General features: G+C 41.9%; 1 protein-coding gene across 4 annotated transcripts in view; it reads left to right on the top strand.

The window, feature by feature from the left end:
• The first annotated feature begins 1037 nt into the window (after positions 1–1037).
• exoc6 (exocyst complex component 6) overlaps positions 1038–14486 on the top strand; it is a 121721-nt gene continuing 108272 nt past the window's right edge. For 2 of the 4 annotated variants that reach the window (XM_060939601.1, XM_060939599.1), the window contains exon 1: positions 1038–1177. In XM_060939601.1, the coding sequence (XP_060795584.1) occupies positions 1050–1177 (128 nt within the window). In that variant the 5' untranslated portion in view covers positions 1038–1049. Of the gene's footprint in view, positions 1178–4612; positions 4740–14486 lie in introns of those variants that run through there. The other 2 variants (XM_060939602.1, XM_060939600.1) reach the window with 1 other exon arrangement.

Here is a 14486-nt window from a genome sequence, read left to right as displayed (position 1 = left end):
GTTCAGTCAATACCGACAAAGCCAATTTCAAAACAAACATTTGTGGTGAGGCGGCATGGTGGTGTAGTGGTTAGCGCTGTCGCCTCACAGCAAGAAGGTCCAGGTTCGAGCCCTGTGGCCGGCGAGGGCCTTTCTGTGTGGAGTTTGCATGTTCTCCCCGTATCCGCGTGGGTTTCCTCCGGGTGCTCCGGTTTCCCCCACAGTCCAAAGACATGCAGGTTAGGTTAACTGGTGACTCTAAATTGAGCGTAGGTGTGAATGTGAGTGTGAATGGTTGTTTGTGTCTGTGTGTCAGCCCTGTGATGACCTGACGACTTGTCCGGGGTGTACCCCGCCTTTCGCCCGTAGTCAGCTGGGATAGGCTCCAGCTTGCCTGCGACCCTGTAGAACAGGATAAAGCGGCTAGAGATAATGAGATGAGATGAATGAGACATTTGTGGTGAGAGAAAAAATGGTAAGGAATTAATTTTTGTGATATAACTCTTTATAAATTCAGTCAGTGGACTGTAGAGGCTAGAGGCAATGTGGGTTCAACATTTTGAGCAGAAAATATTGTGCATGAAAGTCTTCATCCTGTGGTTGTCCTTGGTCGCTCTTCCTGCTGATAAGTGTGAACTTGAGTCCAAACAAATCCTTTTCGTCATGAAATATACTCAGAATATGAGCATTACAAAATGAACAATGTTGGACAGTTTTAATATAATCTAAGAAATGTAGATATCTAAGCAGATCTAAGAAATGTGGATATCTAAGATGAACACACACACACACACATAAAAATACACTGTTTACTGTATTTAGTCTAAGGAATATCTAAAGTTCCTGATATATAATGACTCCACACACCTCATTACAGCCTCACTTCACTCACACGCTGTAACACAAGGAAATATTTAACAAAACAGCAATAATGGCAGCGATGTTGGATTCAAAGTACTGAGGATCACGAGGACAGGCTTTTTGCAGGGGTTGCACTTTTTTGCTGACTCTGGTGTCTATCCTGTCTGAAACTTAGTCCTCTTTCACACACTCCTGAAGGTGAAGGGATCATGGACAGCAGCAGAGTGAGGGCTCCACTGCCGTGTCCCCCAGAAGAAGATGTTCGAGACGAAAAAGTCTACGGCAATGTTTTTGCAGAACTTGAGTCAGTAGACTTGCCTTTGGGGACAACCTTAAGGTACTCATCCATATCATGAGTTTATTATTTTCATGAAATCAATTACATTTGTATTTTGTTCTACATTATGACAGATTTCGCTTTTATCCGTCCAATTCCACATGGTGCTGATCGTTCAAGAATCATACAGTTGTCTTGTTGGGAAAACTGACAGAATGGAGTGTAAATAAGGGATGAAGGTTTTGTGACAGTGACTAAAATAGATTCTTTTGTTCTATGTTTTACAAAGTCCTCCAGAGCTTCTGAAGTGGCATGGTGCTATTTTTCTTTTTAATAAGGCATGGTCATGAATGAACATATTGAGGACAGGAGTTAAGATCTCAAGACCATGTGATACCGAAATCATGACCATAAATTGTCGCACATGAATGTTATACTTAATACAACCCCGATTCCAAAAAAGTTGGAACAAAGTACAAATTGTAAATAAAAACGGAATGCAATAATTTACAAATCTCAAAAACTGATATTGTATTCACAATAGAACATAGACAACATATCAAATGTTGAAAGTGAGACATTTTGAGATTTCATGCCAAGTATTGGCTCATTTGAAATTTCATGTCAGCAACACATCTCAAAAAAGTTGGGACAGGGGCAATAAGAGGCTGGAAAAGTTAAAGGTACAAAAAAGGAACAGCTGGAGGACCAAATTGCAACTCATTAGGTCAATTGGCAATAGGTCATTAACATGACTGGGTATAAAAAGAGCATCTTGGAGTGGCAGCGGCTCTCAGAAGTAAAGATGGGAAGAGGATCACCAATCCCCCTAATTCTGCGCCGACAAATAGCGGAGCAATATCAGAAAGGAGTTCGACAGTGTAAAATTGCAAAGAGTTTGAACATATCATCATCTACAGTGCATAATATCATCAAAAGATTCAGAGAATCTGGAAGAATCTCTGTGTGTAAGGGTCAAGGCTGGAAAACCATACTGGGTGCCCGTGATCTTCGGGCCCTTAGATGGCACTGCATCACATACAGGCATGCTTCTGTATTGGAAATCACAAAATGGGCTCAGGAATATTTCCAGAGAACATTATCTGTGAACACAATTCACCGTGCCATCTGCCGTTGCCAGCTAAAACTCTATAGTTCAAAGAAGAAGCCGTATCTAAACATGATCCAGAAGCGCAGACGTCTTCTCTGGGCCAAGGCTCATTTAAAATGGACTGTGGCAAAGTGGAAAACTGTTCTGTGGTCAGACGAATCAAAATTTGATGTTCTTTATGGAAATCAGGGATGCCATGTCATTCGGACTAAAGAGGAGAAGGACGACCCAAGTTGTTATCAGCGCTCAGTTCAGAAGCCTGCATCTCTGATGGTATGGGGTTGCATTAGTGCGTGTGGCATGGGCAGCTTACACATCTGGAAAGACACCATCAATGCTGAAAGGTATATCCAGGTTCTAGAGCAACATATGCTCCCATCCAGACGACGTCTCTTTCAGGGAAGACCTTGCATTTTCCAACATGACAATGCCAAACCACATACTGCATCAATTACAGCATCATGGCTGCGTAGAAGAAGGGTCCGGGTACTGAACTGGCCAGCCTGCAGTCCAGATCTTTCACCCATAGAAAACATTTGGTGCATCATAAAACGGAAGATACGACAAAAAAGACCTAAGACAGTTGAGCAACTAGAATCCTACATTAGACAAGAATGGGTTAACATTCCTATCCCTAAACTTGAGCAACTTGTCTCCTCAGTCCCCAGACGTTTACAGACTGTTGTAAAGAGAAAAGGGGATGTCTCACAGTGGTAAACATGGCCTTGTCCCAACTTTTTTGAGATGTGTTGTTGTCATGAAATTTAAAATCACCTAATTTTTCTCTTTAAATGATACATTTTTCTCAGTTTAAACATTTGATACGTCATCTATGTTCTATTCTGAATAAAATATGGAATTTTGAAACTTCCACATCATTGCATTCTGTTTTTATTTACAATTTGTACTTTGTCCCAACTTTTTTGGAATCGGGGTTGTACATCCAGTCTATATTAATGTCTGTTGTTGTTGTTGTTTCTTTTAGTACTACTACTACTACTACTACTACTACTACTACACAATTTAAATCTAGTCTATATAAATGTTCATCATCATCACCATCATCACTATTATTATTATTGTTGTTGTTGTTGTTATTGATGATGATGATCATGATAATGATGTTTATTTTACTACTACTACTACTACTACTACTACTACTAATAATAATAATAATAATAATAATGAAGATTAATATATACTGGAATTAAATTATTATTGTTGTTGTTGATGATGTTTCTTTTACTACTACTACTACTACAAATAATAATAATAATAATAATAATAATAATAATAATAATAATGGGGCAGCATGGTGGTGTAATGGTTAGCACTGTTGCCTCACAGCAAGAAGGTCCTGGGTTCGAGCCCCGTGGCCGGCGAGGGCCTTTCTGTGTGGAGTTTGCATGTTCTCCCCGTGTCCGCGTGGGTTTCCTCCGGGTGCTCCGGTTTCCCCCACAGTCCAAAGACATGCAGGTTAGGTTAACTGGTGACTCTAAATTGACCGTAGGTGTGAGTGTGAATGGTTGTTTGTGTCTATGTGTCAGCCCTGTGATGACCTGGCGACTTGTCCAGGGTGTACCCCGCCTTTCACCCGTAGTCAGCTGGGATAGGCTCCAGCTTGCCTGCGACCCTGTAGAACAGGATAAAGCGGCTACAGATAATGAGATGAGATAATAATAATAATAATAATTATAAACAGTTAAGTTCAGTATATACTGTATTACTACTACTACTACTATTATTATTATTATTATTATTATTATTATTATTGTTGTTGTTACTACTACTACTACTACTACTAATAATAATAATAATAATAATAATATAGACTGGATTTAACTGTTTATTATTATTATTATTATTAGTAGTAGTAGTAGTAGTAGTAACAACAATAATAATAATAAACAGTTAAATCCAGTCTATATTATTATTATTATTGTTGTTGTTGTTATTATTATTAGTATTAGTAGTAGTAACAACAACAACAACAACAATAATAATAATAATAATAATAATAATAATAATACAATTCAGAAATGTATATTTAAGAAAGGGCTGAGGTGATATTTAGAGTTCCTGATCTATCATTTCCTCTTCACTGTGACGCTGTAGTGCCATGTCCATTACCACACACAATCATAATTGCAACACGACACGACCAACTCCAGCTCACTGGAACCAAACGTACTGCCTGGTTGTATCCCTAATAACCCCTCGTTAAATAAACAGTGCACTAGGCAGGGTTTAGAAACCATTATTTCCTGTCCTATATAGTCCGCTTATATAGTGAGAGTTGAGTTATTTGAGACTCGTCCTCTACTCAATGGCTCCCCCTGGCGGCAGAAGCTAGTCGCTGCGCCTTCAGCCCGCATTGTCGTATACAGTGTGGCTGTGATGAAGACAGAGTAACATGGCGGAGAGTGAAACCCTGGAGAGCGTCACCGAGCATGAGCGCATACTGCAGGAGATCGAGAGCACGGACACGGCCTGCATCGGCCCAACGCTTCGGTAGGAGCTTTCAGCTCGTTGTTGTGCTTGTCCGGCTTGTGGTGTCCAGCTCTCTGCTCTGTCCTCTGGGCTGAAAGCAAGATGGAGTTGGGCCTTTGTTTGCTAAAGCTAGCCAGCTATGTAGCTAACGTCAGTGTGGCTGTGCTGCTCGGGTGAGCTGAGCTCCAGGGCCACACTGACACAGTAATGGACAGCTGATTCATGTCGGCTGTGCTGGTTTATTATCTCTCCTGCTCTCGGTTGTTCATTGGAGTCCGAGAGGAAGTGATGTGGGGGAAAGAGGCAGAGGGGAGGCCGGGGATCAGCATCTCAGACACACTGCTGCTGAGCTCCAGCTGACATGATGACAGCTTCAGTCACATCACATCACCATCTCCATCACCACCTCCATCTCATCACCATCTCTGTCTGAACAGCTCATGGTCAAGTGTTAGATTTATTTAGTCATATAACATGAGGAACCTGTGGGTCAGCTTTGACCATAATATTCCTGTACTCAACACACACACCAGTCTGATTACTGGTTATGTACTGTAGGTAAACTGGTGTAATTTTAGTCAGACAGACTCCCAGTCCTTAAACACATCTCATTCTGAGTCACCTGGAAAGTGCGTTTGTGATTCCAGCAGGTTCTTTGTACTTTAATCATCTTCATGACTATGACGGGGTCATGATGGACCTGGAGTCTGTCCTGGAAAGGAATACACACTGGATTGAACACCAGTTGATCACAGGGAATAATACACACACGCGCGCATTCACACCTGGGCCAATTTAGCCTGGCCAATCCACCTACTGACCTAGCCTGGCAAGCCAGACTAAATGTGAATATTTAGTCTGGCCTCGATCCGTAGACATTTCCGACAGGTGTAGGAGGAACAAACCGCTGTCTTTCAGACTGTCTCTGTGCGTATAGGCCAACGCTCTGACCAATCAGCGCAACAGTGACTGTGACGTAGTCAGAGCGACAGAAAGCAGTGGGGGAGGCCTTGAAATAAATAATTTTTCAAAATGCGTATTAATTAATAAACAGGTTCTAGATATTAAGAAGTTTGGAGATAATGACCGCAAGTTTGGAGTCTGTACCACATACTTAACATACACTCTTTTATTTTTTTCAAGTGTTTTTCAAGGGTTTGCTTAAACTGTTTTTGAGAGTTTTTATTTAGTGGTGTTTGGTGAAATAATTTCCCTTAAATTTAAAATAACGGGAAAATAAGAAACAATCAAAAAGTAATGTTTCAAAGCTGTTTATTGATTCTTCATAGTGCACAAACTAGCCCCATCCTTTTGGCTACGAGCGGAGCCAGCTGGTAGATCAGACTTTTGCCATAGCCGGTCGGCAAAACAGCGAAAACGTCCTTCTTGAAAAGGAATGAGCGGAGAGCCTCTTCCTGCTCATGTTTCAACGAAAACTCCAAGTCTAATTCTTCTAAAACTGATTCCAAAGCGGAGTCAAACGAGCGCTGTTCTCTAGCCGTAGCCATCTTTCCTGTTGTGCTTTCTCCAGCGTCGCGCAGCTTTGTCATCACTCCTGCAAAAGCCCGCCCAAAGAATCCAAACAAAAACCTTGCGTTGTGATTGGCGGGCACGATTTGATGCCCGGGGTGTTTTTGTTGATATGGTGCGAGGCTAGACCCACTCGCTAGGCAAAAATATTTTTGGCCGCTAGGCGGGTGGGTCTAGTTTACTAGGCTACTACTGACCTGCTGTTAGTCGGGCTGTGTCATATCCTATTGTCCATGATACACCGGTACAATTCCTCCCATGCTATGAATTTCTCATCCCATAATAGTGACAATATAGGTTATGATGTGTTTACATTATCGTGAACATCTCTCTGTCTCATATGTAGAACAATTATAGCAGTAGGCGGAGCTCCAACCTGCGACACGGATTCCCCAAAACAGGAGCTTCCTCCATAATACTCGCCTTTCCGAAAGAAATCGTCGAATAGATAGATGTGTGTCATAACAAAAAGGACATTATCCTAACCAGTGTAGTTTGTAATCAGATACCCGTTGTGGAAATGTCAGCGATGCACCTGCACGTCAAACAGAGAGAACGTCTGTACGATAAAAAAGATTTTCATAACAAAAGGTTTAGTCCCCACTGATTTGATCAGCTACCCTACCGATGTCAGAACGAACAGAGATCCGTCAAGCGAAGAGACGACAATGAGGCTCGTGTGTGTGACGTGACTTTTTACCTCAGGTGATGAGACAGACACTGATGTGGATGAAGCGCGTCTTAAAAGTGAGCACTTATTTCCAGTCGTAAACATTTCATTCTTTCAAAATCGATTAGGCTATAAATGTAAAAGTAGGGGGACATGTTTGGGTGGAAAACGGATGAAATCTTTCCATCTGATTTTCTCGCTTTCGTTTTTGACTTTGGGAAACTTGTAGCTTTTCCAACGAGGCCTAATAGAAACGGTCGCGTTTTTGCGAATTGTGTGAATGTTTTCGCAGCCTGGAAAAACCCTTCACCCCAATAGAAAGCCTGCGTGGAGTCTTGTGTGTTTTTTCGTGTTGCAAATTTGACTATAAAATTCTCCAGCGCTGAAACAACCTGTGACAGCGAGTGAACAGTGGGCTAATTCCACAGTGGGTAAAAACCACAGATCTGGCAACACTGAGTCATCTTTAAGCAGAACTTCTGCTTTAGGATTATTTGTAGCTCGGTGATGTTCCCCTGTGACAGAAGGTGATGTTACCTAAGGGGAAGTGATCTCGTTTGTTTCCTCTCATGACACCTTGATACTTGTACAGATACATTTCTGTCCCTACGTAATTAGTGCACTTACTTTTCATTACAACGTTAGAACGTCTCGATGTTGTAAAACGTTTACAGTGTAATAGAACTCTGTGCACACTATAAACAGTAAACTGGTCATCATAAAGTTACTGATGCATGGATTAAAGTTTTCCGTCATGTGACGGATTTCCGTCAGCTGAACTCTCCCAAGGCCAAATGTGAGGTCGGTGCTGATCCGAGGAGAATTAAAATGACGGGTGGTTGGGTAGAGATTGGGTTATAATAACACTGATGTGTTGCAACACCATCAACTATCAGCAGGGTTTATTTAACTTTTTTGTTTTTGAGCCATGCTTTGTGTCGTTCATTTCCTATGTTTGATCATGTTTAAACGTTCGCTGTCTACGGTGCGGCATTAAAAAAACGTGCGCTGTCAAAATTGGCAAAATACATTCCCATGTGCTTGGCGTGCTTGTGTCTGACCATTTCTGTTTTGTATTAAATTAAATCTTGCCAAAATGACTTAGTTCAAACCTGGACATATAGAAATAGAGCATGTAAAGAAAAAATAAAGCCCGGAAAGCCCGCTCCTCTGCTTCAGCCAGACTTGAAGACCCGACGGTGCAATGCTTGCAGACTGTCAGAAGTAATTAGACCTAAATTTATAGCTAACAAATCAGCAGACGCCCCAACAATTATTATTTTCGTTAGGCCAGTGTGTAAGGTATGTTAGAACCGTGCCTTATAGCCTACGTTATATCACAATTTAAAGGACGTTTGAGGAGTTGGAGGCTGCGAGCGCAATGATGTTCCGACATGCGCTAAACTTTATTCCCTGAAAATCCTACACCAGCGTTCAATGCCCCAAACAGTCAAAATGTCTAGAAGACTACGGTTAAATAATAATCATAGCCTACTAAGTTAAATTACGTCAAAACATCTGTTTCTGGCCTATGAAATGATGGAGGAAAATAAGAACGAACGCAAAGTAGATAGCAGCCAACTTCACGCGATCTTTTAGGTAACTTAACACTCGTGTTGGCCACAATATTTCTCTTAATAAAATCTTGAATTGTTTTTGAAGTCGTATTCAACACAAAGTAAGGTCAAATTATAATTTTAATTTTAATGTAAGCGAAGATCCAAACTTTTCTCTATATTGACGTCGAGCATAGAGGAGCATGTCATTCTGCTTTCGGTTTCGGCAGCATGGATGCGCTTCAGGCCCACTTTACACGGGGACGGTCTGAAACAAAAATGCAAAAGTCCGTTTTCATTCTCACTTTTTTCCGCGTCTACACGACCGTTTTCAAGGAGGAAATCTGCGTCTATACGGTGACGCATAAATGTATGGAATTCAATTGGATGTGCATGCCAGGCGGCTAGGCGGTGCTGTGAAAGACCTCCGCTATGTCTGCACGCATGCGCAACGTCTTCCGTCTTGTCTGATCTGCACATCTGCGCCGCGAAAACTTTGACTACTCTGGCTATGGTAAGTAAAAAAGTAAGAGCATACTATACCCGCCTCTGTTCATTAACGGTATATGTGCAGATTCGGTATAGATGTTCGAAGGACTCCTGGACGTTTATTAAAGCTGCCAGAGCAGCTTGAAGGTCCGTTGGATCGATGTAATCAGACATGCTCTTACTTTTTTACTTACTTTCTTACTTCCCGGGCTGGCATGTACAGTATATGACATATCTATGACGTAAACGCGTACCCGACGTGAGCAGATCCGAGCAGAGTTTCGCGTATTGGGTAGTTTAGACGGATATGCAACGGGGGCTGTTTTTAACTTATCCACTCTGGAAGGCGTTTTCAATTTTTTCCGTTTTTTAGCCTCGGAAACGCCGTCCCCGTGTAGACGAAAGACACTTCTGATAAAATATTTAGTCGTTTTTACCCGACAGCGTCCTTGTGTAAACGGGCCCTTACATGAAAGAAGGCACTGATGTGTCTGCCATCGATAAAGGTGTAAAACAAGTGGAGGTGGGCTTGGCTGTACGAAATAGGTGAAAACGGAAAGCTATTTAGTTCATGCTGCAAAAAACTAAACGTTCCAGGCGCTTGCATTTGTGTGGTTTGCCACAAAAAAAATATACGGAAGCAATAGAAAGAAAGTGCAATAAATTGAATATATTAATCCATTAATTAATTGATAATAAAATTATCAGTTCTAAGTTAATCATTCTCAGAATTTCATCGAAATCCACCCATAACCCACCCCACCCCCCGTAAATTTTCAGTCAAATAATTTTTTTTTGCTTTAATCCATGTAGTAGGCTTGTCATCAGTAGTTCTATAAATGCAAGAAAACGGACATGACCGGTGACCGTGACCTGTCAGTCATATCGAGTGTCCAGTCAGAAAGCTCCGCCCGTTTCACTAGCATTCTGGTGGGAGTGTTCTGCTCTGTTCTAGCTTTAATCATTTAGTGAAAGCTCGACGTTCTTTCCACAGCTAGCTCTAGCTAACTTTTATCAAAAAATCACTAAGTAAATTAAGATGAGTGCGTATGGACGAGGATGCTTAAGTCTGAGTGGATCGAACCTTAAGTATGGACGAAGAAGTCTGAGTGGATCAAACCTGCGTTTTGTGATGATTGTACGGAAAAGCAAAGCGGATTTGCGTGCTGTTACGCACAAATGTCACGACTGTTATGTTTTCTTCGTAATGATGAGAATGAATGTAGTTTTCATAATGTAACGGATAAATGTGACTTTTTGGCCGACATCTGTACGGAAATTGCAAGGTCAGGGTAGTGTGAGTTATGAGTACGCTGATAGAGTTGATCTTAAACCTGTATTATAATAACTACAGTAAGTCCTTTAGGGAAAGAAAAGACTTTCGATGAAAACTTCCAGATGGCTCTATAATATCCGTCTCTAGTCAAATCCCAAGCATGAGATTTTCAGCTGTATGTGTACGAATGTAACCCATGAGTCATTAATACTGTTTTATACCACAGCGCACTTCAGAATTCTTGATTCTGATTGGCCAGAAGGTATTGATTAGTTTCCTATAATGGCAGCTCTGACAGTAATGCCGACTCGACCTCAAATCACAGAATTTGTCAGAATAACGTTCTTGTTTCTACACACGGCTCGACATGAACTTATTAATCCACGTGTCCGGTCGGAGAAGCAGTAAGATTTTTCACTTGTCCTGACCATAACCTTTTCATGACTATGTATGTACTAGTTCAATGAAAGGAAAGTGATGAACAAAGTGTATCAAAAAGCAGGTATAGTTATGATAATGGGCGGCACGGTGGTGTAGTGGTTAGCGCTGTCGCCTCACAGCAAGAAGGTCCGGGTTCGAGCCCCGTGGCCGACGAGGGCCTTTCTGTGCGGAGTTTGCATGTTCTCCCCGTGTCCGCGTGGGTTTCCTCCGGGTGCTCCGGTTTCCCCCACAGTCCAAAGACATGCAGGTTAGGTTAACTGGTGACTCTAAATTGACTGTAGGTGTGAATGTGAGTGTGAATGGTTGTCTGTGTCTATGTGTCAGCCCTGTGATGACCTGGCGACTTGTCCAGGGTGTACCCCGCCTTTCGCCCGTAGTCAGCTGGGATAGGCTCCAGCTCGCCTGCGACCCTGTGGAACAGGATAAAGCGGCTAGAGATAATGAGATGAGTTATGATAATCATTGTGATTTCATGATTTATAATTATTCAGTAAAACTTTAACTGTAACATTAAACGGAAACTATCCACTGTCCCATTATGGTGCGTGTGTTGTTCTAACCCATTACCTGATCTACAGTTTTAAGAGTTAGACTCGGCCAAATTCAACGCTTCCGGAGGAAATAAAGTTCAATCCTGATTAATCCAGCAAAACTCAAAGTATAAACTAATTTAAAGAAATTAAACCTAAAGAAAACAAGTTATGCCCCTTTTCCACCAAAGCAGTTCCAGGGCTGGTTCGGGGCCAGTGCTTAGTTTGGAACCGGGTTTTCTGTTTCCACTGAACAAAGAACTGGCTCTGGGGCCAGAAAAACCGGTTCCAGGCTAGCACCAACTCTCTGCTGGGCCAGAGGAAAGAACCGCTTACGTCAGCGGGGGGGGGGGCCGAGTTGTTAAGACCAACAACAATAACAAGACCGCGAAAGATCGCCATTTTTAAGCGACGAGAAGCAGCAGCTGTACAAACGCAAAGTCATCCATTATTATTATTGTTGTTGTTGCTGCTGCTGCTTCTTCCGTGCTGTTTTTGCTTCGATATTCGCGCTAAAGTTTGCGCTAAGGTTTATGCAAACGTAGCGACGTAACTGACGTATACAGCGACGTAATGACATGGCTTCCCTTAGCACCGCAAGCTATGGAAAAGCAAACTGGTTCTCAGCTGGCTCGCAAGTTGAACAAGTTGTGAACCAGCACCGGCCCCGAACCAGCCCTGGAACTGATTTGGTGGAAAAGGGGTATTAGACGTGATGAGGGGAACAGAATCACGTTGTAAATGAAAACAAACTGTAAGTGAGTTCGGCATTGTCGTAAAATTCCCCTGAAATATTTTACGACGTTTGTAATGGTTAATGTAAACGACACCAAAAAAAATTAAAAATACAACGAATGTTTGAATGAAATGAAGATTCACCACAAATATTTATTATTTATTTTATTGAGGTATTTGATCACCATTTCTCCGATTTCAATCCCTGTGTCCAAAATCACTCACTACTCAGAATATAGTGGACTATATAGTGAGTTCGCCATTTTGTAGTGCTGTCCGAAGGTATAGTGAGAATTATTACACCCTATATAGTGCACTCAGTGTCCCACAATGCATCGTGAAAAGTAGTGTACAACCGATGGTCATTAATCAAGCAATATAGCTATACCATCATGCATTGCGGTCGCTCTGAAAGAAAAAAAGTGTGCTGGGGTGAATGGATGAAGGAAGAAACAGATTATAAACAGACATTCAAGTACAATTAAAAATAGTAAGAGAATAAAAAGAGCTAAAATAGAATAAGACAGATAAAATACAAGAATAAAAGTTACAGTGCAGAGCGAGGAATTAATCAAAAGCCTCAAATTTGATTTAATAAAAAGCTAAAGAAGAAAGTATTCAGCCTTGATTTAAAAGAACTGACAGGTGCAGCAGATGCACAGTACTTTTGTACCAACTGACTGATCTGGCATGTTTTAATTGTGCGACAGTAATGACATAAATAACAGCACGGCAGAGTAGTGTCCGAAAGCGTTTTTACTAGTTCAGTCCCCTCAGTGATCCGGGCGTGTTATTGTTTAAGAAATTCCAGGGAAGCCGGAATTTCGTACCTCTATTAGTATATAGAGAACTATATAGTGAGCGCATTGGTAAAATGAAAAAAAAAAAAACACTTTCGGGCACGGTGGTGTAGTGGTTAGCGGTGTCGTCTCACAGCAAGAAGGTCCGGGTTCGAGCCCCGGGGCCGGCGAGGGCCTTTCTGTGCGGAGTTTGCATGTTCTCCCCGTGGGTTTCCTCCGGGTGCTCCGGTTTCCCCCACAGTCCAAAGACATGCAGGTTAGGTTAACTGGTGACTCTAAATTGACCGTAGGTGTGAATGTGAGTGTGAATGGTTGTCTGTGTCTATGTGTCAGCCCTGTGATGACCTGGCGACTTGTCCAGGGTGTACCCCGCCTTTCGCCCGTAGTCAGCTGGGATAGGCTCCAGCTTGCCTGCGACCCTGTAGAACAGGATAAAGCAGCTAGAGATAATGAGATGAGATGAGACTTTCGGACACTACTCCACTGCGCCATTATTTACGTCATTACTGTTGTACAATTAAAACGTGCAACAGTAATGACATAAATAACGGCGTGGTGGAGTAGTGTCCGAAAGTGTTTTTTCATTTTACCAGTTCCCTAGATAGTGAGTAGGGAGTAGTGAATGAGTGAGTGATTTCGGACACACGGCATGAATTTAGAGTCTAATAATCTATCATTAGATATTACATCGTGGTTATTTTTACACACGCACCTGCTGTACTCGGCTTCCCTGGAATTTCGTAAACAGTAACACGCCCGGATCACTGAGGGGATTGAACTAGCTTTGTTGGAACTTTGTTGATGCAACTCTTGAATAATTACTATAAAAATTCTGATTTTCAACAAAAATTCACCTTGTCCCGTTGGATACGCAGATGCGGATTTGACTTGTCCGGACCAAACATTTGGCTGTCCCGGACAGGCGGACTATCGTTAATGTCGAGCCCTGTTCCATAATAACAACTTGTATTGCGAACGCTCGAAATAAACCGATATTCAACCGTGTGTAGTTACTGATATGGTGAAATTTTCTGCAAGGAGATACTTGTTTATTGTTTGTGGAAGGAGTCTCCAGTGTCGGTGCTTTTGAAGCGACCAGAGGGCCTCTGTTTTTCGGTACAGAGGAGTTTGTGCTTTGCAGCTCCTCGGTAATATGACTGGAACAAGCTTTTTGTTTTGTTAACTTCAAGAGCGAAATAAAGCGCACCTGGTGAGGGAACGACTGTTTACGCCTGCTATAACATTAATGAGGCCAAAAAAAAAAAAAAAATGTGTTTCCGGTTACGTAGATTTCAAAACTAGGGTCGGTAGGCAGGCTTTTTTTTTTTTGAATTTTTTTTTCCAAGATGGCTGCCATAACCTATATTTAGACAGGAATAATTTCACAAAATTATAATGAATTTCTTTGCAGGTCACCTGAGTTACCACCTTCTGATGAATCTGATGCAGCATGAGACACCTTTTAACATGAATTTTTCTGTAAATATAACAGCTCAATACACCATGAGAGAGAGAGAGAGAGAGCAGCCCCGCCCCTCTCTGCTCCCCGAGTGCAGCTCGTCACCTTGGTAACGGTGCAGGGAAGAGACACAATATAACAAGCAAAGAGCGCTTTTTCTCAGAGTTCCCTCTCCTCGAACAACGCTGATTTACACGGAAACGAAAGGAGCTATTCACAAAATTCTTTCACATTGAGTGCTACAAGGCTCCCATGAACACATGTAATTTTTTTTGTCCCTAG

This window comes from Neoarius graeffei, chromosome 14, assembly GCF_027579695.1.
Source record: "Neoarius graeffei isolate fNeoGra1 chromosome 14, fNeoGra1.pri, whole genome shotgun sequence".
In the NCBI taxonomy this organism is placed as follows: domain Eukaryota; kingdom Metazoa; phylum Chordata; class Actinopteri; order Siluriformes; family Ariidae; genus Neoarius; species Neoarius graeffei.
The sequence above is the reverse complement of the archived record's forward strand: the minus strand, read 5'-3'. Positions and strand labels throughout refer to the sequence as shown.